This window comes from Mizuhopecten yessoensis, unplaced genomic scaffold (assembly GCF_002113885.1).
Source record: "Mizuhopecten yessoensis strain PY_sf001 unplaced genomic scaffold, ASM211388v2 scaffold9899, whole genome shotgun sequence".
Taxonomy (NCBI): domain Eukaryota; kingdom Metazoa; phylum Mollusca; class Bivalvia; order Pectinida; family Pectinidae; genus Mizuhopecten; species Mizuhopecten yessoensis.
Genome location: NW_018408278.1, coordinates 38,317 through 63,351, shown reverse-complemented (window position 1 = coordinate 63,351; position 25,035 = coordinate 38,317). Strand labels below are relative to the sequence as shown.

Here is a 25,035-nt window from a genome sequence, read left to right as displayed (position 1 = left end):
ACGTCCTGTTTTTCTCTGTCATTTGATTGATATTCATGGCATTATGAACTTATTAAAAAGAAATATAATAACATTTATCAAGATTTATGCAACTATAATATATGTGTGTCAGTGTACTACTCATCTGATATTTCAATGGCTCTTTAAACGTTAAAAATGTTTATTTATCAAACTTCCTTTTTTTTTATTTACCAGAAAATCTTATTCATGACAACGGCATTAAATTTTTCGCCGTCAGTAATCATCAAAGTTTCGGTTCAATGGAGTGCGAATTTGACTGTAAATCCCAAAATAACGTTCAGCAGACTCAACTTTCTAACGAAACCTTGAATCAAAGAAACAACAAGTCTTCCGAATCCTCAAGTCCGGATCCACCGTCCGGTCTGGATATCATACATGACATTCTGGAGAAGGAGACGAACCCGGTATACCTACTGTGTGAGGCTTTGAGGATACCGTATGTAGATCATGAACAACTAGATCAGTATTTGTCCGGGAAGTGCCGACGATTGAGAGTGACCGAACATTTCACGGAGCTAATGATGAAAGAGGACGCAGGTAAATACAATTATACAATTATAATTAATGTGTACAGCTAATTCAGGGAGGATTTTTATTACAGTGTTATAGTGTTCTACAATTGAAAATAAAAACAGACACATATATATAAATAACGTGACATAGTGTTTTGATTATTTACATATAAATGTAAATGTATTACTAATTTCTCCTTATCTTTTAAAACAATTCTTGTGTTCAAGCATATATATCATTTTTTTTTTATTGTATGACAGATGTTTTTTATGTAGAAGTGAAACACCTATGTGGTATAGTGTTTTTATTAATTGAAGTCCATGAGCGATTGATATGAAAATACTCAAATTGCATGTAATGATTTAGATTCTTCGTTTGAATGTTAACGAATTCGATGAAGTTCAGGGCCAGTTTTTCATGACATTTTGACTATTTATTATCAAGTTTACACCCGATAACAGAAACACGTATACACCCGATAACAGAAACACGTATACACCCGATAACAGAAACACGTATACACCCGATAACAGGTACACGTATACACCCGATAACAGGAACAAGTATACACCCGATAACAGGAACACGTATACACCCGATAACAGGAACAAGTATACACCCGATAACAGAAACAAGTATACACCCGATAACAGGTACAAGTATACACCCGATAACAGAAACAAGTATACACCCGATAACAGAAACACGTATACACCCGATAACAGGAACACGTATACACCCGATAACAGGAACAAGTATACACCCGATAACAGGAACAAGTATACACCCGATAACAGGTACAAGTATACACCCGATAACAGAAACAAGTATACACCCGATAACAGAAACAAGTATACACCCGATAACAGAAACAAGTATACACCCGATAACAGGAACACGTATACACCCGATAACAGGAACACGTATACACCCGATAACAGAAACAAGTATACACCCGATAACAGAAACAAGTATACACCCGATAACAGGAACAAGTATACACCCGATAACAGGAACACGTATACACCCGATAACAGAAACAAGTATACACCCGATAACAGAAACAAGTATACACCCGATAACAGGAACACGTATACACCCGATAACAGGAACACGTATACACCCGATAACAGAAACAAGTATACACCCGATAACAGGAACAAGTATACACCCGATAACAGGAACACGTATACACCCGATAACAGAAACAAGTATACACCCGATAACAGAAACAAGTATACACCCGATAACAGAAACACGTATACACCCGATAACAGGAACACGTATACACCCGATAACAGAAACAAGTATACACCCGATAACAGAAACACGTATACACCCGATAACAGGAACACGTATACACCCGATAACAGAAACAAGTATACACCCGATAACAGAAACACGTATACACCCGATAACAGGAACACGTATACACCCGATAACAGAAACAAGTATACACCCGATAACAGAAACACGTATACACCCGATAACAGGAACACGTATACACCCGATAACAGAAACAAGTATACACCCGATAACAGAAACACGTATACACCCGATAACAGGAACACGTATACACCCGATAACAGAAACAAGTATACACCCGATAACAGAAACACGTATACACCCGATAACAGGAACACGTATACACCCGATAACAGAAACAAGTATACACCCGATAACAGAAACACGTATACACCCGATAACAGGAACACGTATACACCCGATAACAGAAACAAGTATACACCCGATAACAGAAACACGTATACACCCGATAACAGGAACACGTATACACCCGATAACAGAAACAAGTATACACCCGATAACAGAAACACGTATACACCCGATAACAGGAACACGTATACACCCGATAACAGGAACAAGTATACACCCGATAACAGGAACACGTATACACCCGATAACAGAAACAAGTATACACCCGATAACAGAAACAAGTATACACCCGATAACAGAAACACGTATACACCCGATAACAGGAACACGTATACACCCGATAACAGAAACAAGTATACACCCGATAACAGAAACACGTATACACCCGATAACAGAAACAAGTATACACCCGATAACAGAAACACGTATACACCCGATAAAGGTACAAGTATACACCCGATAACAGGTACAAGTATTACACCCGATAACAGGTACAGGTATACACCCGATAACAGGTGCAAGTATACATCCGATAACAGGTAGAATCCGATAACAGGTACAAGTATACAACCGATAACAGGTACAAGTATTACACCCGATAACAGGTACAAGTATTACACCCGATAACAGGTACAAGTATTACACCCGATAACAGGTACAGGTACATCAGTAAATATGTTACACTGTTTCATAGTCGTTATAGATCTCATCAGGAAATATGCTACACTGTTTTATAGTCGTTATCGTGGTTTCATCAGGAAATATGTAACACTGTTTTATAGTCGTTATCGTGGTTTCATCAGGAAATATGTAACACTTTTTTATAGTCGTTATCGTGGTTTCATCAGGAAATATGCTACACTGTTTTATAGTCGTTATAGATCTCATCAGGAATTATGTTACACTGTCTTATAGTCGTTATAGATCTCATCAGGAATTATGTTTCACTGTCCTATAGTCGTTATAGATCTCATCAGGAATTATGTTACACTGTCATATAGTCGTTATAGATCTCATCAGGAAATATGTTACACTGTCTTATAGTCGTTATAGATCTCATCAGGAAATATGCTACACTGTTTTATAGTCGTTATAGATCTAATCAGGAAATATGTTACACTGTCTTATAGTCGTTATAGATCTCATCAGGAAATATGTTACACTATCTTATAGTCGTTATAGATCTCATTAGGAAATATGCTACACTGTTTTATAGTCGTTATAGATCTCATCAGGAAATATGTTACACTGTGTTATAGTCGTTATAGATCTTATCAGGAAATGTGTTACACTGTCTTATAGTCGTTATAGATCTCATCAGGAAATATGCTACATTGTTTTATAGTCGTTATAGATCTCATCAGGAAATATGTTACACTGTTTTATAGTCGTTATAGATCTCATCAGGAAATATGCTTCACTGTTTTATAGTCGTTATAGATCTCATCAGGAATTATGTTACACTGTCTTATATTCGTTATAGATCTCATCAGGAAATATGTTACACTGTCTTATAGTCGTTATAGATCTCATCAGGAAATATATTACACTGTGTTATAGTCGTTATTGATCTCATCAGGAAATATGTTACACTGTGTTATAGTCGTTATAGATCTCATCAGAAAATATGTTACACTGTGTTATAGTCGTTATAGATCTCATCAGGAAATATGTTACACTGTGTTATAGTCGTTATAGATCTCATCAGGAAATATGTTACACTGTCTTATAGTCGTTATTGATCTCATCAGGAAATATGCTACACTGTTTTATAGTCGTTATAGATCTCATCAGGAATTATGTTACACTGTCTTATAGTCGTTATAGATCTCATCAGGAAATATGCTACACTGTTTTATAGTCGTTATAGATCTCATCAGGAAATATGCTACACTGTTTTATAGTCGTTATAGATCTCATAAGGAAATATGTTACACTGTCTTATAGTCGTTATAGATCTCATCAGGAATTATGTTACACTGTCTTATAGTCGTTATAGATCTCATAAGGAAATATGCTACACTGTTTTATAGTCGTTATAGATCTCATCAGGAAATATGCTACACTGTTTTATAGTCGTAATAGATCTCATCAGGAAATATGTTACACTGTCTTATAGTCGTTATAGATCTCACCAGGAATTATGTTACACTGTCTTATAAAGCTTATAATAGCACTTTGTTGTTTCGTTGTCACTATCCATGATCTTGCAATGAGGACGGAATATTAATTTTATTTGACATAAAGTTAGTTGGTGGATGTTGTCCAATCACCGCATACCCTTCAGGAACACCTTGTCCCGTATTCATTTTACCACTTACAATTCAGGAACACCTTGTCCCGTATTCATTTAACCACTTACAATTCAGGAACACCTTGTCCCGTATTCATAAAACTGCATACCCTTCAGGAACACCTTGTCCCGTATTCATAAAAACGCATACCCTTCAGGAACACCTTGTCCCGTATTCATTTAACCACTTACACGTCAGGAACACCTTGTCCCGTATTCATTTAACCACTTACACTTCAGGAACACCTTGTCCCGTATTCATTAAACTACTTACACTTCAGGAACACCTTGTCCCGTATACATTTAACAACTTAANAGGAACACCTTGTCCCATATTCATTTAACCACTTACACGTCAGGACCACCTTGTCCCGTATTCATTTAATCACTTACACTTTAGGTACACCTTGTCCCGTATTCATTTAACCACTTACACGTCAGGAACACCTTGTCCCGTATTCATTTAACCACTTATCTCTCAGGAACACCTTGTCCGGTATTCATTTAACCACTAACCCTCAGGAACACCTTGTCCCATATTCATTTAACCACTTACCCCTCAGGAACACCTTGTTCCATATTCATTTAACCACTTACACGTCAGGAACACCTTGTCCCGTATTCATTTAACCACTTACACGTCAGGAACACCTTGCCCCGTATTCATTTAACCACTTATCTCTCAGGAACACCTTGTCCGGTATTCATTTAACCACTAACCCTCAGGAACACCTTGTCCCATATTCACTTAACCACTTACCCCTCAGGAACACCTTGTCCCATATTCATTTAACCACTTACACGTCAGGACCACCTTGTCCCGTATTCATTTAATCACTTACACTTTAGGTACACCTTGTCCCGTATTCATTTAACCACTTACACGTCAGGAACAACTTGTCCCGTATTCATTTAACCACTTACCCCTCAGGAACACCTTGTCCCATATTCATTTAACCACTTATACGTCAGGAACACCTTGTCTCGTATTTATTTAATCTTATACGTCAGGAACACCTTGTCCCGTATTCATTTAACCACTTACACGTCAGGAACACCTTGTCCCGTATTCATTTAATCTTACACGTCAGGAACACCTTGTCCCGTATTCATTTAACCACTTACACTTCAGGAACACCTTGTCCCATATTCATTTAACCACTTACACTTCAGGAACACCTTGTCCCGTATTCATTTAACCACTTACACTTCAGGACCACCTTGTCCCGTATTCATTTAAGCACTTACACTTCAGGAACACATATCCCGTATTCATTAAACCACATACCCTTCAGGAAAACCTTATCAAGTATTCATTTAACCACTTACATTTCAGAAACACATTGTCCCGTATTCATTTAACCACTTACACGTCAGGAACACCTTGTCCCGTATTCATTAAACCACTTACACTTCAGGAACACCTTGTCCCGTATTCATTTAACCACTTACACTTCAGGACCACCTTGTCCCGTATTCATTTAAGCACTTACACTTCAGGAACACATATCCCGTATTCATTAAACCACATACCCTTCAGGAAAACCTTATCAAGTATTCATTTAACCACTTACATTTCAGAAACACATTGTCCCGTATTCATTTAACCACTTACACGTCAGGAACACCTTGTCCCGTATTCATTAAACCACTTACACTTCAGGAACACCTTGTCCCGTATTCATTTAACCACTTACACGTCAGGAACACCTTGTCCCGTATTCATTTAACCACTTACAATTCAGGAACACCTTGTCCCGTATTCATAAAACCGCATACCCCTCAGAAACACCTTGTCCCGTATTCATTTAATCACTTACATTTCAGCAACACCTTGTCCCGTATTCATTTAATCACTTACATTTCAGAAACACCTTGTCCCGTATTCATTTAATCACTTACATTTCAGCAACACCTTGTCCCGTATTTATTTAACCACTTACACTTCAGGAACACCTTGTCCGGTATTCATTTAATCACTTACATTTCAGGAACACATTGTCTCGTATTCATTTAACCACTTACACGTCAGGAACATCTTGTCCCGTATTCATTTAACCACTTACACTTCAGGAACACCTTGTCCCGTATTCATTTAACACCTTGTCCCGTATTCATTTAACCACTTACACGTCAGGAACATCTTGTCCCGTATTCATCTAACCACTTACACTTCAGGTACACATTGTCCCGTATTCATTAAACCACTTACACTTCAGGAACTCCTTGTCCGGTATTCATTTAACCACTTACAATTCAGGAACACCTTGTCCGGTATTCCTTTAATCACTTACATTTCAGGAACACATTGTCTCGTATTCATTTAACCACTTACACGTCAGGAACTTCTTGTTCCGTATTCATTTAACCACTTACACTTCAGGTACACATTGTCCCGTATTCATATTCATTTAACCACTTACACGTTAGGAACACCTTGTCCCGTATGCATTAAATCACTTACACTTCAGGTGTCCCATATTCATTTAACCACTTACAATTCAGGAACACCTTGTCCGGGATTCATTTAATCACTTACACTTCAGGAACACGTTGTCCCGTATTCATTAAACCACTTACACTTCAGGAACTCCTTGTCCGGTATTCATTTAACCACTTATCTCTCAGGAACACCTTGTCCGGGATTCATTTAATCACTTACACTTCAGGAACACGTTGTCCCGTATTCATTAAACCACATACCCTTCAGGAACACCTTGACCCGTATTCATTTAACCACTTATCTCTCAGGAACACCTTGTCCCATATTCATTTAACCACTTACACTTCAGGAACACATTGTCCCGTATTCATTAAACCACATACCCTTCAGGAACACCTTGTCCCGTATTCATTTAACCACTTACACTTCAGGAACACCTTGTCCGGTATTCATTTAATTACTTACATTTCAGGAACACCTTGTCTCGTATTCATTTAACCACTTACACGTCAGGAACACCTTGTCCCGTATTCATTTAACCACTTACACTTCAGGAACACCTTGTCCGGTATTCATTTAACCACTTACCCCTCAGGAACACCTTGTCCCGTATTCATTTAACCACTTACCCCTCAGGAACACCTTGTCCCGTATTCATTTAACCACTTACCCCTCAGGAACACCTTGTCCCGTATTCATTTAACCACTTACCCCTCAGGAACACCTTGTCCCGTATTCATTTAACCACTTACCCCTCAGGAACACCTTGTCCCGTATTCATTTAACCACTTACACTTCAGGAACACCTTGTCCCGTATTCATTTAACCACTTACCCTTCAGGAACACCTTGTCCCGTATCCAGTTAACCACTTACACGTCAGGAACACCTTGTCCCGTATTCATTTAATCACTTACACTTCAGGAACACCTTCTCCCGTATTCATTTAACCACTTACCCTCACGGACACCTTGTCCCATATTCATTTAACCACTTACACTTCAGGAACACCTTGTCCCGTATGCATGGAACCGTTCAACCGTTCGCGTGCTCAAATTCAGATTATGTTTTGTTTTACTCTTCGGTATCCTGTTCAACTCTGTTTTGATTTTTTCAGGTAAAGACAGCGACAGTGAATGGCCAACCCTTCTTCATTTCTGTGCCGATACGAATTTATTACAGTCGACGAACGAGCTGCTTCAGATTCCATGTTTGGTTTCGGCCTGCCTCAAGTGTAACAGGAACCACGAGACACCCAGAGATATTGCAAGGAGGAATGGATTCACAGACATGGTCAATCTGTTGGAGAAACAACACACGACAGAGCAAACTAAAGGTACAACTGTCTTAACTATCAGTAGCCCAACTACAAATCTAATCAAATATTTTAAATAGACTTAATTAATGTTTCCTTATTTTTCTTACATCGTATTTGACAGGGGTTATATTTATTTCTCTTTCGATTATTAAAATGTTGTAATCCTCTATTTTAAATGGCATTATGTATTTTTGTCAACAAAATATCAGTAGTTTCATAAAACTGTACTCTAAACAAAACAATACAGTGGCAAGACTTAGGAGCTCAGATAGTGGAATATTGGATTCCAATGAAGACTCCTGTTTCCTCATAGATCCTACCGGCACATCACTGCGAGGCAAAACTGGTGGGAATGAAACCCGGAGCGTTGACAGCGGTGTGTCGGGCCTGCAGCAGTCGTATGTCGACACTGAAAGCTACTGTATGGACGACACGACAGCAACACGTTAGTAATATGTAACGACATTTGATAAATTTAATTTAAAAAAAAGCTTGAAATCACTCTTAATCCGCAAAATGTATTGGTTGTAAAAGTAAAAGAAAATGCTTCAATTTTTCATGCAAATGAAATACCTCTCGGGTTCCATAATACAAAACAAACGTACAAAGAACATGTTTGTTACTAATTTCGACGTTAAGCCAATAAGCATAGCACTCTTTTTTGTCGATGAAAATGTTTTCGTTTCGGCGCGATCCTTTCATCGCATTTCAACTACAGTATATAAAGATTAAGGCGACAAACAGCATTAAGCGCGTAATTACTTAATACATTGCAGTCTGAGTAAAATAATGGAGAGAAATACAATAGCGGCTGTATGAGACACCACATCGCTCTTGTTACATCGGGTCACTATCAAAATTGTGTTGTAACCATGTAGTTGTCACGATTTCCCTATACATTTCACAATAGTTACACACTCACAATTATACTTTTAAAAGACCGTAGATAGATAACCACAGCCTATTTGTGTTTCAGGGATGTCCAATGCGGCTAAGAGCGCCCCCATTATGGCCCTAAGCAGTTCCGCTAGTGACCTCCGACCCTCTGGCCACTATGGTAATTGAAGCCCTAATCGAAGCGTGTGCATGTCTATATGTATTGTATAAGAATAAAGTTTCACATGAGAGTTGTTCACTCAAACTGAAATTTATTTCTGTTATACGATATTTATCGTTGGAAAGGATAGACTATCTTGTCAGATAGACTATCTTGTCAGATAATCTTGTCAGATAGACTATCTTGTCAGATAGACTATCTTGCAGTAGAAAACTGGATATTTTCAAGCTTTGACACGGACATTTTGTTGTATATATTTCATAGTGAAATATTAAAGTGTTGTCATGATTGTGCTACAATATGTATTATACCATGTAAACACGACATTATTGTTACATTATCAATTGTATTAAAATTAGGAACACGGTTAATATAATACACTGTTTATGCGAAAATTATCTGGACTACTGACAGAATTTATCTTGAGCGCAAGTAATTCTCCTATACTGAAAATTCACTGCCGGGCATTTTTGGACTGTGTATTTCTTTGCAAATGTGTTAATAGTGCTTATATATTATGCACACAATATAGTCATTTTTACATATGGCAATGCTTCCAGCATCAAAATGGTACATCAATGAATATTTCAGATACAATGACAAAAGCATGGCAATCTAGATCATACCAAGAACCAGCAGCTTCCAACCCCCTTTCAGATGGCCAGAGAGAAGGTGATTCTTTTTTAATTTCCGAAAAATTGGCAATAAAACACGTTATTTCATATGGCGTTGAAATCTCTTACATCTTTTGATACCGGGCGACATGAATATTTATCTGTCACCCAAATTGCATTCATATCGACTGTATACTACATCTGGTAACAGTTCAATGCTTATATTTACATTTATATGTATATAGTTTGTTTTGTATAGTAACTGAAGCAAAAATACATTTGAATTTCCCGCTTATCATATCAGTGACGTCAGTAAGTTCAAATCCCAGAACAGCCGACATTTCCAGAAGAAATAATATAGTCCCATGTGTCATTGAAAATCACACGCACATAAAATTGTTTGAACACAAACTTAACTTTATTATTTATTTCATATGAGTGTGTTTATGTTGAAAAATTGTTAATGATTGCATAACTTCTGCTTGTTCAAAATCAAAGCTGTTTTTCGCGCATTGATAGATTACATGTATTTTGAAGTGATGCGGCGCTGAACGGACTTGATTGGTTTCCTCGGAAACGCTTATGTTTCCTTCGACTGAAATATTACGTTATTTTCAGAAGCATATATACTCGGAAACGTTTAATTAAAGTGGTCCTTTCAGTAGGTGATAACGATTCCAAGGACATTTCGTTTGAAATAGATTCCATGTCTAATCGGTCAGATTAGCATCGCTAGCAGACGACGTTCACAGGGGTTCGGTTTCGTGATTTTGAGTAATGGATGACATCACTGAAAAACCACAACACTTAAAAAGGTATTAATACACATTTTAAAACCTTTTCGATACCCTCGACTTTAACAAGGTTTTAGAAATGCTGAATTTTAGTGTTGTGGTTATTCACTGATGTTATGCATAACTCAAAATCTCGAAACCAATCCCCTGTGTGATGACGTTGACAAACTTGGTAATTTCGTATCTAGGATGGCGCTTACAATGATTTTATGGTACCTACACATCTTATAATAAATTTATATTGGCATAATTTGTCAAGTTGCTTTATTTTTTTTGTGATGACCTAAATTGCTAAATGCTAACGAACCAAGAATGTTTTCCGACTATAAGCCTATTGATACCGTAAGTATCGGGCGGCCATGTTTGTTTATATTGTACCAGCTGTTTTCCTACACTGGCCGTATCACTGTTACTTGTAGTATACAGTCTCATATACTGCAATTTGGTTTACTAACGACATATAGGCAAATGCAACACCGAATGTAAATATAATATGATATGCTTACAAGACTTCACAAAAGTACATTTACTATACTTCTACTAAGGCGATTCCACCTGGTTTGATGAGCATCCCCCGCAGTGCCGATTTCCATTGCGAAGGAGTAGTGAATCGGACAAGGACAGTATACGTGCAAGTAACACAAGCCGGGAAAGTCGCAAGGTATTAACTATATTGTCGTTGTGTGTTGACGGTATCGTATATATCATCGTTGTGTGTTGACGGTATAGTATATATCATCGTTGTGTGTTGACAGTATAGTATATATCATCGTTGTGTGTTGACAGTATAGTATATATTGTCGTTGTGTGTTGACAGTATAGTATATATCATCGTTGTGTGTTGACAGTATAGTATATATTGTCGTTGTGTGTTGACAGTATAGTATATATCATCGTTGTGTGTTGACAGTATAGTATATATTGTCGTTGTGTGTTGACAGTATAGTATATATCATCGTTGTGTGTTGACAGTATAGTATATATTGTCGTTGTGTGTTGACAGTATAGTATATATCATCGTTGTGTGTTGACAGTATAGTATATATTGTCGTTGTGTGTTGACAGTATAGTATATATCATCGTTGTGTGTTGACAGTATAGTATATATTGTCGTTGTGTGTTGACAGTATAGTATATATCATCGTTGTGTGTTGACAGTATAGTATATATTGTCGTTGTGTGTTGACAGTATAGTATATATCATCGTTGTGTGTTGACAGTATAGTATATATCATCGTTGTGTGTTGACAGTATAGTATATATTGTCGTTGTGTGTTGACAGTATAGTATATATCATCGTTGTGTGTTGACAGTATAGTATATATTGTCGTTGTGTGTTGACAGTATAGTATATATCATCGTTGTGTGTTGACAGTATAGTATATATTGTCGTTGTGTGTTGACAGTATAGTATATATCATCGTTGTGTGTTGACAGTATAGTATATATTGTCGTTGTGTGTTGACAGTATAGTATATATCATCGTTGTGTGTTGACAGTATAGTATATATTGTCGTTGTGTGTTGACAGTATAGTATATATCATCGTTGTGTGTTGACAGTATAGTATATATTGTCGTTGTGTGTTGACAGTATAGTATATATCATCGTTGTGTGTTGACAGTATAGTATATATTGTCGTTGTGTGTTGACAGTATAGTATATATCATCGTTGTGTGTTGACAGTATAGTATATATTGTCGTTGTGTGTTGACAGTATAGTATATATCATCGTTGTGTGTTGACAGTATAGTATATATTGTCGTTGTGTGTTGACAGTATAGTATATATCATCGTTGTGTGTTGACAGTATAGTATATATTGTCGTTGTGTGTTGACAGTATAGTATATATCATCGTTGTGTGTTGACAGTATAGTATATATTGTCGTTGTGTGTTGACGGTATAGTATATATCGTAGTTATGTGTTGACAGTATAGTATATATTGTGGTTGTGTGTTGACAGTATAATATATATTGTTGTTATGTGTTGACATTATAATATATATTGTTGTTATGTGTTGACGGTATAGTATATATTGTTGTTATGTGTTGACGGTGTAGTTTATATTGTCGTTGTGTGTTGACGGTATAGTATATATTGTCGTTGTGTGTTGACAGTGTAGTTTATATTGTTGATGTGTGTTGACAGTATAGTATATATTGTGGTTGTGTGTTGACAGTATAGCATATATTGTCGTTGTGTGTTGACAGTATAGTATATATTGTGGTTGTGTGTTGACAGTATAGTATATATTGTGGTTGTGTGTTGACAGTATAGTATATATTGTCGTTGTGTGTTGACAGTATAGTATATATTGTCGTTGTGTGTTGACAGTATAGTATATATTGTCGTTGTGTGTTGACAGTATAGTATATATTGTCGTTGTGTGTTGACAGTATAGTATATATTGTCGTTGTGTGTTGACAGTATAGTATATATTGTCGTTGTGTGTTGACAGTATAGTATATATTGTCGTTGTGTGTTGACAGTATAGTATATATTGTCGTTGTGTGTTGACAGTATAGTATATATTGTCGTTGTGTGTTGACAGTATAGTATATATTGTCGTTGTGTGTTGACAGTATAGTATATATTGTCGTTGTGTGTTGACAGTATAGTATATATTGTCGTTGTGTGTTGACAGTATAGTATATATTGTCGTTGTGTGTTGACGGTATAGTATATATTGTCGTTGTGTGTTGACAGTATAGTATATATTGTCGTTGTGTGTTGACGGTATAGTATATATTGTCGTTGTGTGTTGACAGTATAGTATATATTGTCGTTGTGTGTTGACAGTATAGTATATATTGTCGTTGTGTGTTGACAGTATAGTATATATTGTCGTTGTGTGTTGACAGTATAGTATATATTGTCGTTGTGTGTTGACAGTATAGTATATATTGTCGTTGTGTGTTGACAGTATAGTATATATTGTCGTTGTGTGTTGACAGTATAGTATATATTGTCGTTGTGTGTTGACAGTATAGTATATATTGTCGTTATGTGTTGACAGTATAGTATATATTGTCGTTGTGTGTTGACAGTATAGTATATATTGTCGTTGTGTGTTGACAGTATAGTATATATTGTCGTTGTGTGTTGACAGTATAGTATATATTGTCGTTGTGTGTTGACAGTATAGTATATATTGTCGTTGTGTGTTGACAGTATAGTATATATTGTCGTTGTGTGTTGACAGTATAGTATATATTGTCGTTGTGTGTTGACAGTATAGTATATATTGTCGTTGTGTGTTGACAGTATAGTATATATTGTCGTTGTGTGTTGACAGTATAGTATATATTGTCGTTGTGTGTTGACAGTATAGTATATATTGTCGTTGTGTGTTGACAGTATAGTATATATTGTCGTTGTGTGTTGACAGTATAGTATATATTGTCGTTGTGTGTTGACAGTATAGTATATATTGTCGTTGTGTGTTGACAGTATAGTATATATTGTCGTTGTGTGTTGACAGTATAGTATATATTGTCGTTGTGTGTTGACAGTATAGTATATATTGTCGTTGTGTGTTGACAGTATAGTATATATTGTCGTTGTGTGTTGACAGTATAGTATATATTGTCGTTGTGTGTTGACAGTATAGTATATATTGTCGTTGTGTGTTGACAGTATAGTATATATTGTCGTTGTGTGTTGACAGTATAGTATATATTGTCGTTGTGTGTTGACGGTATAGTATATATTGTTGTTGTGTGTTGACAGTATAGTATATATTGTCGTTGTGTGTTGACAGTATAGTATATATTGTCGTTGTGTGTTGACAGTATAGTATATATTGTCGTTGTGTGTTGACAGTATAGTATATATTGTCGTTGTGTGTTGACAGTATAGTATATATTGTCGTTGTGTGTTGACAGTATAGTATATATTGTCGTTGTGTGTTGACAGTATAGTATATATTGTCGTTGTGTGTTGACAGTATAGTATATATTGTCGTTGTGTGTTGACAGTATAGTATATATTGTCGTTGTGTGTTGACAGTATAGTATATATTGTCGTTGTGTGTTGACAGTATAGTATATATTGTCGTTGTGTGTTGACAGTATAGTATATATTGTCGTTGTGTGTTGACAGTATAGTATATATTGTCGTTGTGTGTTGACAGTATAGTATATATTGTCGTTGTGTGTTGACAGTATAGTATATATTGTCGTTGTGTGTTGACAGTATAGTATATATTGTCGTTGTGTGTTGACAGTATAGTATATATTGTCGTTGTGTGTTGACAGTATAGTATATATTGTCGTTGTGTGTTGACAGTATAGTATATATTGTCGTTGTGTGTTGACAGTATAGTATATATTGTCGTTGTGTGTTGACAGTATAGTATATATTGTCGTTGTGTGTTGACAGTATAGTATATATTGTCGTTGTGTGTTGACAGTATAGTATATATTGTCGTTGTGTGTTGACAGTATAGTATATATTGTCGTTGTGTGTTGACAGTATAGTATATATTGTCGTTGTGTGTTGACGGTATAGTATATATTGTCGTTGTGTGTTGACAGTATAGTATATATTGTCGTTGTGTGTTGACAGTATAGTATATATTGTCGTTGTGTGTTGACAGTATAGTATATATTGTCGTTGTGTGTTGACGGTATAGTATATATTGTCGTTGTGTGTTGACGGTATAGTTTATATTGTGGTTGTGTGTTGACAGTATAATATATATTGTCGTTGTGTGTTGACGGTGTAGTATATATTGTCGTTGTGTGTTGACGGTATAGTATATATTGTCGTTGTGTGTTGACGGTATAGTATATCTCTTTTCCTCGCTTTGACGCCATCATTATTTTTTCTCCATTTTGACGCCACTGTTTATCTTTTTTTTTTTGTTATGACGCCGTTGTGTATATTTTCCTTGTTTTGACACTGTTGCTAAAGATGTCCTGTGTGTTGACGCAATGGAGATGTTTCTATAGTATTGAAAACTATTGTACATGTAAGCATACAGTTCACATATATAAAGAAATGTATCAAGGAAGTAAACATATGAACGCAATATTGAATTTAGGACGATATTTTCTCTCTTATTACACACACTTCTTCCTGGTCACAATTCCTAACACTTTTGTGGTATCGATTGAAAGCAGCGTGCTCGTATTTCATTGTGAATACAATCCGAGGTAAGTGTTTTTGTGCCTGCTCTCCTGTAACACGTTATAACGGGTACATGTGCACTCAGGTGTTCACAATTTCATGTAGGTATCCATTGTATCGACACCCCTGCAGGTGGAGGTTCGGGAAAAGCATAAACCTGCTTGTATCGTAGGAGGCGACTAATGGGGTAACCCCCTGCAGAATTGGGTATTTGCTTTGGGCTCCTCTATTTGGGGATACAAAAGCGACCAAAATAAATCTGCTGCACCCATTGCAATATTTGGGATCTTTAAATTTCTTTCTACTTCAAACTACCTTTTCATTTTTCTAGCGCCTTGCTTGGCAACACCTCACTTTTGGCCTTAATGTTGAGCGTTCGCCCAGGTGGGGAAGACAATGGGTTCTATCCCCAGGCCGGGACATATCAAAGTCCTCAAACATGGTAGTTGTTATTCCCTGCTTAACGTTCAATATTAAGGGAAATGGCAACAACTGGTTCACCCGTTGTCAGTATAATGTGACCGGGCGGAGTGCTGTGCTTGGTGCCTTGCATGACATTTCAATGAGATAGCACTATAAAGTCGGCATCAGATCCGCGCTATCACAAGGAGGTAAGCACACCACCATACCATGTCTCTTACATACACACACGCAAGCACGCATACACTACACACATGGAGGTACGTTCTTAAATTACCTTAGCTGTTAATAGGACTTTAAACAAAGTTAAACCAAACCAAACCAAATCATTGTATCGTGTTTAACATGACTGAGCCCTAACAACTACAATTGAAACACTTAGTAAGGTGACATTTACTTCAACTGGCGATTATTATTCTCTTTATTCCCTTCGAATCGAAGATTCACAAACAGAACAATACATATATGCATTCATTGAAGATTGACAAAATTCAAAAAATAAATTGTATTGTAAAGTAAGGGTTACGCTGTTATTAACTCCCCTCTACGATCCTTAACTTATCTTAAGTTACTTAAGAGAGATGGCCATCATACGAAATACAGAAGAAGGAAAAATGTTACAATTGACACATTATAAAGATTAGGTTAAGACATCATTTGTAGTATAGTTTGCACATTCTGAATATACAAGTTACAGGTTTTATGCGAAAGTCATCTAACTCCGATGATTTCAACTCATGCCACACATTTCCTCCAATGAGGATATGAAACAGATCTTAATCAGACATGGAATGTAAGTACACACTAAACATTATGTCTTTTATATTTATAATATCACACCATAAATTATCTCTTAACTCTCCTGTAAAATCACATTGTAGAACTATATGGGTGGCTATATCACTGTACATAAAGCCACATTTATGACATAATTCTTCACCCTCACACTCTCTGATAGTTACAATTAATTTCATGACATATTGTATAGCTTCTCTTTTGGCGGGGAATTTAAACGCCAGTCTCCTTAATACATGTGGTAGTAAATGATCGTGGATAAGAGAAAATCTAGAATACTCGCCATCATTGGCCATTCTTTCTCGCCACGCTAATTCCTCTACTGAGTATACGACATTCTTTACTTTAACACGCAACATACATTTAGACGGAAAAGCACAGTTAGTTATGAAATCATTAAACACTTCAAACAATTTATACTTTTGCAGTATTCTTAGTTCATCAACTGCGAACCCTTGTCTATTTGAACTTAATTTAGATTCTATATCAACGAGAAAATATTTTGTAAAGAATACACGAGACGACACATTCGTCTTATCTAATCTACATAACACACCTAGGGACAACAATTTCTTAGTGTCTATATATGATTCTTTACTGGTCCATCCAAGTAGACTTGTACACATATCTGTACGGGTTTTAGCCTCAAAACCTTGTATTGCTTTCAAGATGAAATGTTGTGCTCTTTCAAGCATTAATATTTCTGATCTGGATAATCACCATAATTCACAACCATATAAGGCTGCAGTATACACTTTTCATTTCATAATTCCACTTATAGTTAGTGGATTCAAAGCACTTGGATGGGCTCTACATCGAATGATGCTCATGGTTCTGCTTACATGCACGTAAGGTACGCTCTATTGAATTAAATTTACTGTTCAGCATTAACACCACCAACATGGACGATATCATCAACATTCGGAAGAACACAATTATATAAATACAGAGTCTTACCTTCAATATTTCTTCTTTTACAGGAAAAAGTTTCAATTTTACTTTTAGCAGAAGAAAATGTAAATCTCCATTTCTTACTGTACTCTTCACATATAGAAAGCATGTATTGCAGATCAGAATATTTAGTACTAATTACACATATATCATCTTCTTGTGTGGGAATGTTAACTCGCAGATCTGCTATTACTGTACCCTTCTCACATTTTTCAATATTGTTCAACAATTCATTTATAAAAACAAGACACATTTTTCCTGAAAGAGCACTTCCCTGTAAGATACCGCGCTCCATTGTTACCCATCTTGATCTCAATCTGTTCACTAAAATACTACTTTGTACATTGGTTTACATATTTTTCATAATGTTCAATGAATTACATTTATTCCTAATTCGTTCAGTTTAAAAAGCAACCCAGCATGCCAAACGGTGTCGAAAGTCTTATTCCTATCGAGAAATCCTACATGTACGTCTTTTCCTGTCTAGGTGTTATACCGTATACATTCTAGAAGATTTAAAGATGTTAGCAGACAACATAACCCCTTTTGATATGCTAATTGTTGCCTGTTTGGGAAAGTATCCGTGCTAAGGACAGGATCGAATCTCTTTGACAAAATCATTTCAATCTTTTTTGAATATTACAGGTAACTCCTCAACCTTTCAGGTCATCTTTCGGTTTACCATTTCCCTTATACAGTGTTATGATAAGGCCTTTTTTTCCAATCATCAGGTATATGTTGAGACTTAATGAAAGCATTGTATAACTTCGACAAGTGACTATATAGCAATTCACTCCCGTGCTTGAAGTGTTCATACACAATATTATTAATCCCTCCAGCTTTGTTTACTTTGTATTTACAACATCTATTTTTGATTTCACGCTCTGTAACAGGGTCATCCAATTACTTGTCCTTTCCATTGTAAAGCCCAATTTCAATGTCGCTAACATATTTTGATATCTCGCTCTGAGAATTGTTATCGAAACGATTGTCTGCCTTATCAGTAAATATATCTTCGAAATGGCATGCCCATTTTCCTAATATTTCGTTTGGATTACGATAAGTGACTCCGTCGTACTTCAACTCAGTTTGAGCATATTATTTCTTTGGCGTTTTGCTCTTTAATAGTTGCTAAAATAATTGCTGGTCAATTTCTCCAGAGTTATCTATCTCTGTAAACTGCGCTGTCATGTACTTCTCAAACGCTTGCTGAAATCAGTTTTAGCCTGTTTGTACTCTCTGTAACTATCATTTAATACATCTCGTGGATTCCCATCCCTCGCCCATATCGCTCTGACCCCTATCATGGTATCGTGAAACAATGCCAGCTGTTCATTCCAGTATGGCTTTAGATGCTTTTCAAATTTTACTTCAGGTATAGACTGTTTAGCCGAATTTAGTAATGCTGACACAATTTCATTACTATATATATCGATTTCATCCTGCGCTATTACTTCAGTACCTGGTTCGCGTATACATCGTTTATACATAGCTGTGTTACATTTATATTCTCTCCTGTTCTCATACATGGATATTACCAAAAGATATTGTCATATTTACTTAAAACATGTGAGGAAATAACAGCCTTAGATTTACCATGACGGGTGTTTAACTAAGATATGTACATTTCAGGTCAGTGGATCATTCGGACAGAAAAAGCAATCATTTTCAAAAACAATCTTCAAAGTCTTTAAAATAAAGAGGAAAAATTCGATGTCATCAGCTCCGGAGAAAACCATACCAGAAGAAGCCCACATTAGCCAGGTCAGTATATTTCATATTTTCGGCAGAAAGCTTATCAACTGCTGTTCCAATTTCACGGGAGTTGCACTGTCGGTGAGACGGATATGTATGGATGTATATATGAAGTCGAAGAAACTCTTTTGTTGATTAACTTCTAAATGAAACAGTACAAATGATACCAATAATGCTTAAGTTTATAATACTAACCAATTTTTAACACTTTTGTTTCCAGATTGTCTTTTTCTGTAAACTTCCTAATGTTGTTTTTTGTATCTTTCGCTATCACTTTTCCATTTGGCATGAAAGGAAAACTTAACACATGCTATTTTTGAAAATGGCTGTTATAGTAGATATTTGATAACAGGAGGTAAATTGTCATGTATTTAAACAAAACGACATGCAATACCACAAATACTGTACACCAGTGAAATATTTTACTGTACGTGTTTAACTTTTGTGTGTTAATGCTTTCCTTTCTGCTGTTTAAATTACGATGATTTGAGTATTTTGTCGCGTGTTGTTATTAACTAGTGGTGCTATGGCTCTATTTAACAGACTGCAACAGAGGAACGCGGACGTGGATTCCCATGTAGTCCCATTGTATCCTATGATGGTAAGACACTTGTTACCAGATTTACACAATACTTTTTGTTTTTATTCACTTTTGATAAATATCATCGGTTGTTATGAAATACTTGTCAGAGGAAACAGCACTAGGAGCTGTTTAAGAATGTGAGAGAATGTTTTGGTGTTAAATGCCTCGAGATTGTACTTTTATGTACTCATGTCAACTCTATCTCAGACGTTCAGGAAGAGGAAGAGACTGTGCTGTCCCCTGAGCCGCCGATGAAAGGAACAAGCGCACTACTAAGAGAAACACAAATAATAGAGGTATATACTTCTTGTCTGTATACGTTTCACGCATTGAAAATAAATTATTGGGGTGTTATAAAAATGACCTAAATGACTTAGATACAAATCAACTTCACGTTAGTGAGAGTCGTTTGTTTCAATAGTCAGACTTTTGGATCAGTAGATAGATATAATCTTGCTAAAATTCCATCAGAGCAAGTTTAGTCGTGCACAACGCCAAACGTGAGTCATTGTTATAACACTTTATTAAGCAGATAAAATGTGTTCGGGTAAAAGATTTTGACATCTATACAGCACCAACTTTATGAAGTTGTGTAGAATATAAGTTATTGTATATACAACACTTAAAGAGAATATTTATTATCACTCATATAATAGATAATTTACTGTACTATCATATTTTAATAATTTTAGCAAACAAAAGTGGAGCATGAAGTACCAAAAAGATCCTACAAAAAAATCAAAAATCCGTTCAAAAAGAAAATTGATGTAAGTGTATAGAGATTTTATAGTTCATTAATATCTGAACCTTCTTTATGGAATATGTGATGTAAGTGTATAGAGATTTGATAGTTCATTATTATCTGAACCTTCTTTATAGAATATGTGATGTAAGTGTATAGAAATTTGATAGTTCATAAATATCCGAACCTCCTTTATGGAATATGTGATGTAAGTGTTAAGAGATTTGATAGTTCATTGATAGCTGAACCTCCTTTATGGAATATGTGATGTAAGTGTATCGAGATTTGATTTTATAGTTCATTGATATCTGAACCTCCTTTATGGAATATGTGATGTAAGTGTATCGATATTTGATTGAATAGTTCATTGATATATGAACCTCCTTTATGGAATATGTGATGTAAGTGTATCGAGATTTTATAGTTCATTGATAGCTGAACCTCCTTTATGGAATATGTGAGGAAATAAGACATTTTTATCAATTGGCAGACATGTTAGGTCAAAATAGAAAAGTATGCTACAGTGTGAATTTGTTGAGTAATTGAGCTCAGGTCAGTGCCATGCAAAACAAAAAATAATTCCTGGTGAAAAAATATTATCAATAGAGTTTGAGAATGTAATAATCAAATACGTTCCTAAGATAAAAGGAATTGTCATGAAGGCACCTATAACCGAAACCTTACACTTGGGGACAAATTATCAAGTCTTCGTTGTTTTTTGGGGGAGGTCCAAGTGATTTGTTTTGTTTTGATGTTAGTTCCAACATTTATTTTTCGTTTTAACTTAGTCTGAGTTTGTCCATATGTGATGATTGTTTAGTATGCGAATTGGTGAGGAAAATATCTGTATGTATCAGTATTTTAAATAGGAATAGATAAATTCACCAGGAAATCTTTATTAATGATGATAATTATACTCCACTTAATATGTGTATCTGGGTTACTTCCTTGTAGTGGACAAATACTAACCAAGGCTACACTCTAGTGTCAATATTGACATTAGCCTGTGATATAGATCCTCGGGTTGTAGTGCCATATTGCTGTCCACAACGTTTCCTTGTCCGTATAGAATATTGTCACCAAGGTATCAGAATAGGTTTATTTAAAGATATATCTCTATTATCTGTGGTATTAAGATAACGACAGCATATTGTGCATTCCTTTATTTTCTCTAATATTCTATTTAAAGTGTCTTTGTGTAGATACAAAAGTAAACCTCAGCTAAAATCTCACGTAATTCTGGTTGATTTTTCAGAGACGTAAATCACTGCGGGTGAGCCGAGTCCTAAAGGATAACAATGTTGTTGTACTTGCATTGCCAACTAAACATGATGTGAAGGTATGAAACGTGACTTCATGTCGACGGTATAGAAACTGATGCGTGACATTATGAGAACAGTATTCATATTGAAATGCGAATTTATATCGACAGTATAGGAACTGATGCGTAGCGTTATGCGAACAGTATATGTATGGTAGGAACTGGTGCGTGACATTAGGTGAACAGTGTTTGTATGATGCGTGAATTTATGTCGAAAAACAATATTTGTATGATACGTGAATTTATGTCGACAGTATAAAAACTGATACGTGATATTATGTGAACAATTTGTGAACTGTTACGAGATTGTTTTTCAACAGTTCTGCTACATAACTTTTAGAGGCCAGTGTGGAAACTGGTGTGTGGTTAATGTCAACAGTATGTGTACTGGGTAGATAATTGCTGTTTGACGATGGTGGATTGGTCACCTTTGTGCGTAACTGTAAAAACCTTACAGGATAAAGTGTCATCTAGTGTGTTTTCAGAAGTGACTTATGAAGATTTATTTTTATCAACGATATCCATTATCCATGTAGTTTCCGGTTAACCATTTTTTTAAACTTCATACTTGATTAAATACAATGCTACAATTCAAATTTATTCCAATATATTAAGATATATGTTTTTGCTACTAGTGTCCCATCTCTTAATGCATTGTATTCTGTTAATTCATCAAATATAAGGAGCAGGACTGATGTTGTTTATGTTTTCCTTTTCATCCCGACAGGTTCATAACAACGTTTGTTTACTTTATAGTTGGATTTAGGTTTGTAAATATGTTATAAGTATTTTGTTTTATATAATAATGTTTATGTGTATATTAAACGTATTACTACTGTCATAGTGGTAAAGCCCATGGGTAACTCAAGATTCATACAATTAACACCAACATTCTGTGCTTTAAACGTTATACGCATTGTCCAAGTTAAGCAAAATCACATTTCATTCCTCAAATGTTATCAAATATTTCACGAGTTATTCCTACAAATGCATTACCCTGGCCATGTCATTATGACAGTAGTATAGAAACAAAAACAATGCAAATTTCATTACATATCGTTATACCCTTATTTTGTTAAACATTCCAATTTAGTATAATTCGTTTACTTCATATCTCTTATTATTTTAGAAAACACGCAATATATTTGAATAGCGATATCTAAATAAATTTCTCCATAGACTTTTGTACTAAGAATGTTGAGGTATTAATTTATATGTAAATAAATTAGTCTAAAATGACTTGTGTTCCTTTATCTTCATATGATTGCTGGTCATGACACTAGCAAGAATCGTACGGCCAAATGAACGGCGAGTTGTTTTGATATGTCTACAATGTATAACACAGTTGACTATCTGCTTATACAATATAGCTAAACTGTATAGCACAGTGGACTGTCTAATCAAAATACTGTTTATACACTGTAGCTAAACTGTATAGCACAGTGGACTGTCTAATCAAAGGAGTGTTTATACACTGTAGCTATACAGTATATCACAGTGAACTGTCCAATCAAAGGAGTGTTTATACACTGTAGCTATACAGTATATCACAGTGGACTGTCTAATCAAAATACTGTTTATAAACTGTAGCTATACAGTATATCACAGTGGACTGTCCAATTAAAAATACTGTTTATACACGGTAGCTATACAGTATATCACAGTGGACTGTCCAATCAAAGGGGTGTTTATACACTGTAGCTATACAGTATATCACAGTGGACTGTCTAATCAAAATACTGTTTATAAACTGTAGCTATACAGTATATCACAGTGGACTGCCTAATCAAAATACTGTTTATACACTGTAGCTATACAGTATATCACAGTGGACTGCCCAATCAAAATACTGTTTATACACTGTAGCTATACAGTATATCACAGTGGACTGTCTAATCAAAGGAGTGTTTATACACTGTAGCTATATAGTATATCACAGTGGACTGTCTAATCAAAGGGGGGTTTATACACTGTAGCTATACAGTATATCACAGTGGACTGTCTATTCAAAAGGCTGTTTATACACTGTAGCTATACAGTATATCACAGTGGACTGTCTAATCAAAGGAGTGTTTATACACTGTAGCTATACAGTATATCGCAGTGGACTTTCTAACCAAAGGGGTGTTTATACACTGTAGCTATACAGTATATCACAGTGGACTGTCTAATCAAAATACTGTTTATACACTGTAGCTATACAGTATATCACAGTGGACTGTCTAATCAAAAGAATGTTTATACACTGTAGCCTTACAGTACAGCACATTGGACTGTTTGATCCAAAGAGTCACCTCACTTCATCTATTCTCTTTATGTCGGTCGGCATTTAAGGCCCTGATACATTCTTTTCATTTGACACGGTCTTTAGCTGTTGTCCTTGCTGTGGCCCATCTGTTCCATCCGAGTGTTGTTCTTTCTGTCTTAACAGTCCGTATCCAGGTGGTTTTGGGACGTCCTACCTTCCTTTTCCCTCTGGTTTCCATGTCAGTGCCACTGAACAGATGCTCTCGTTGTCCATTCTTAGTACATGGCCAATCCATCTCCAACGACGTTCCATAAAAACATCACTAAGTGTCTTTGTTCCAGCTCTGATGTGAAGGTTTTTTA

At 35.7% G+C, this 25,035-nt stretch overlaps 1 protein-coding gene across 4 annotated transcripts in view; it reads left to right on the top strand.

The window, feature by feature from the left end:
• Nucleotides 1-23,656, top strand: part of LOC110459003 — a 34,040-nt gene extending 10,384 nt beyond the window's left edge. For 2 of the 4 annotated variants that reach the window (XM_021511021.1, XM_021511020.1), the window contains 11 exons: nt 196-558; nt 8,061-8,279; nt 8,509-8,706; nt 9,238-9,318; nt 9,910-9,990; nt 11,272-11,387; nt 19,657-19,788; nt 20,323-20,380; nt 20,570-20,658; nt 21,055-21,129; nt 22,360-23,656. In XM_021511021.1, coding sequence (XP_021366696.1) covers nt 196-558; nt 8,061-8,279; nt 8,509-8,706; nt 9,238-9,318; nt 9,910-9,990; nt 11,272-11,387; nt 19,657-19,788; nt 20,323-20,380; nt 20,570-20,658; nt 21,055-21,129; nt 22,360-22,449 — 1,502 coding nt within the window. In that variant the 3' untranslated portion in view covers nt 22,450-23,656. The remainder of the gene's footprint in view (nt 1-195; nt 559-8,060; nt 8,280-8,508; nt 8,707-9,237; nt 9,319-9,909; nt 9,991-11,271; nt 11,388-19,656; nt 19,789-20,322; nt 20,381-20,569; nt 20,659-21,054; nt 21,130-22,359) is intronic. The other 2 variants (XM_021511022.1, XM_021511023.1) reach the window with 2 other exon arrangements.
• The last annotated feature ends 1,379 nt before the right edge of the window (nt 23,657-25,035 follow it).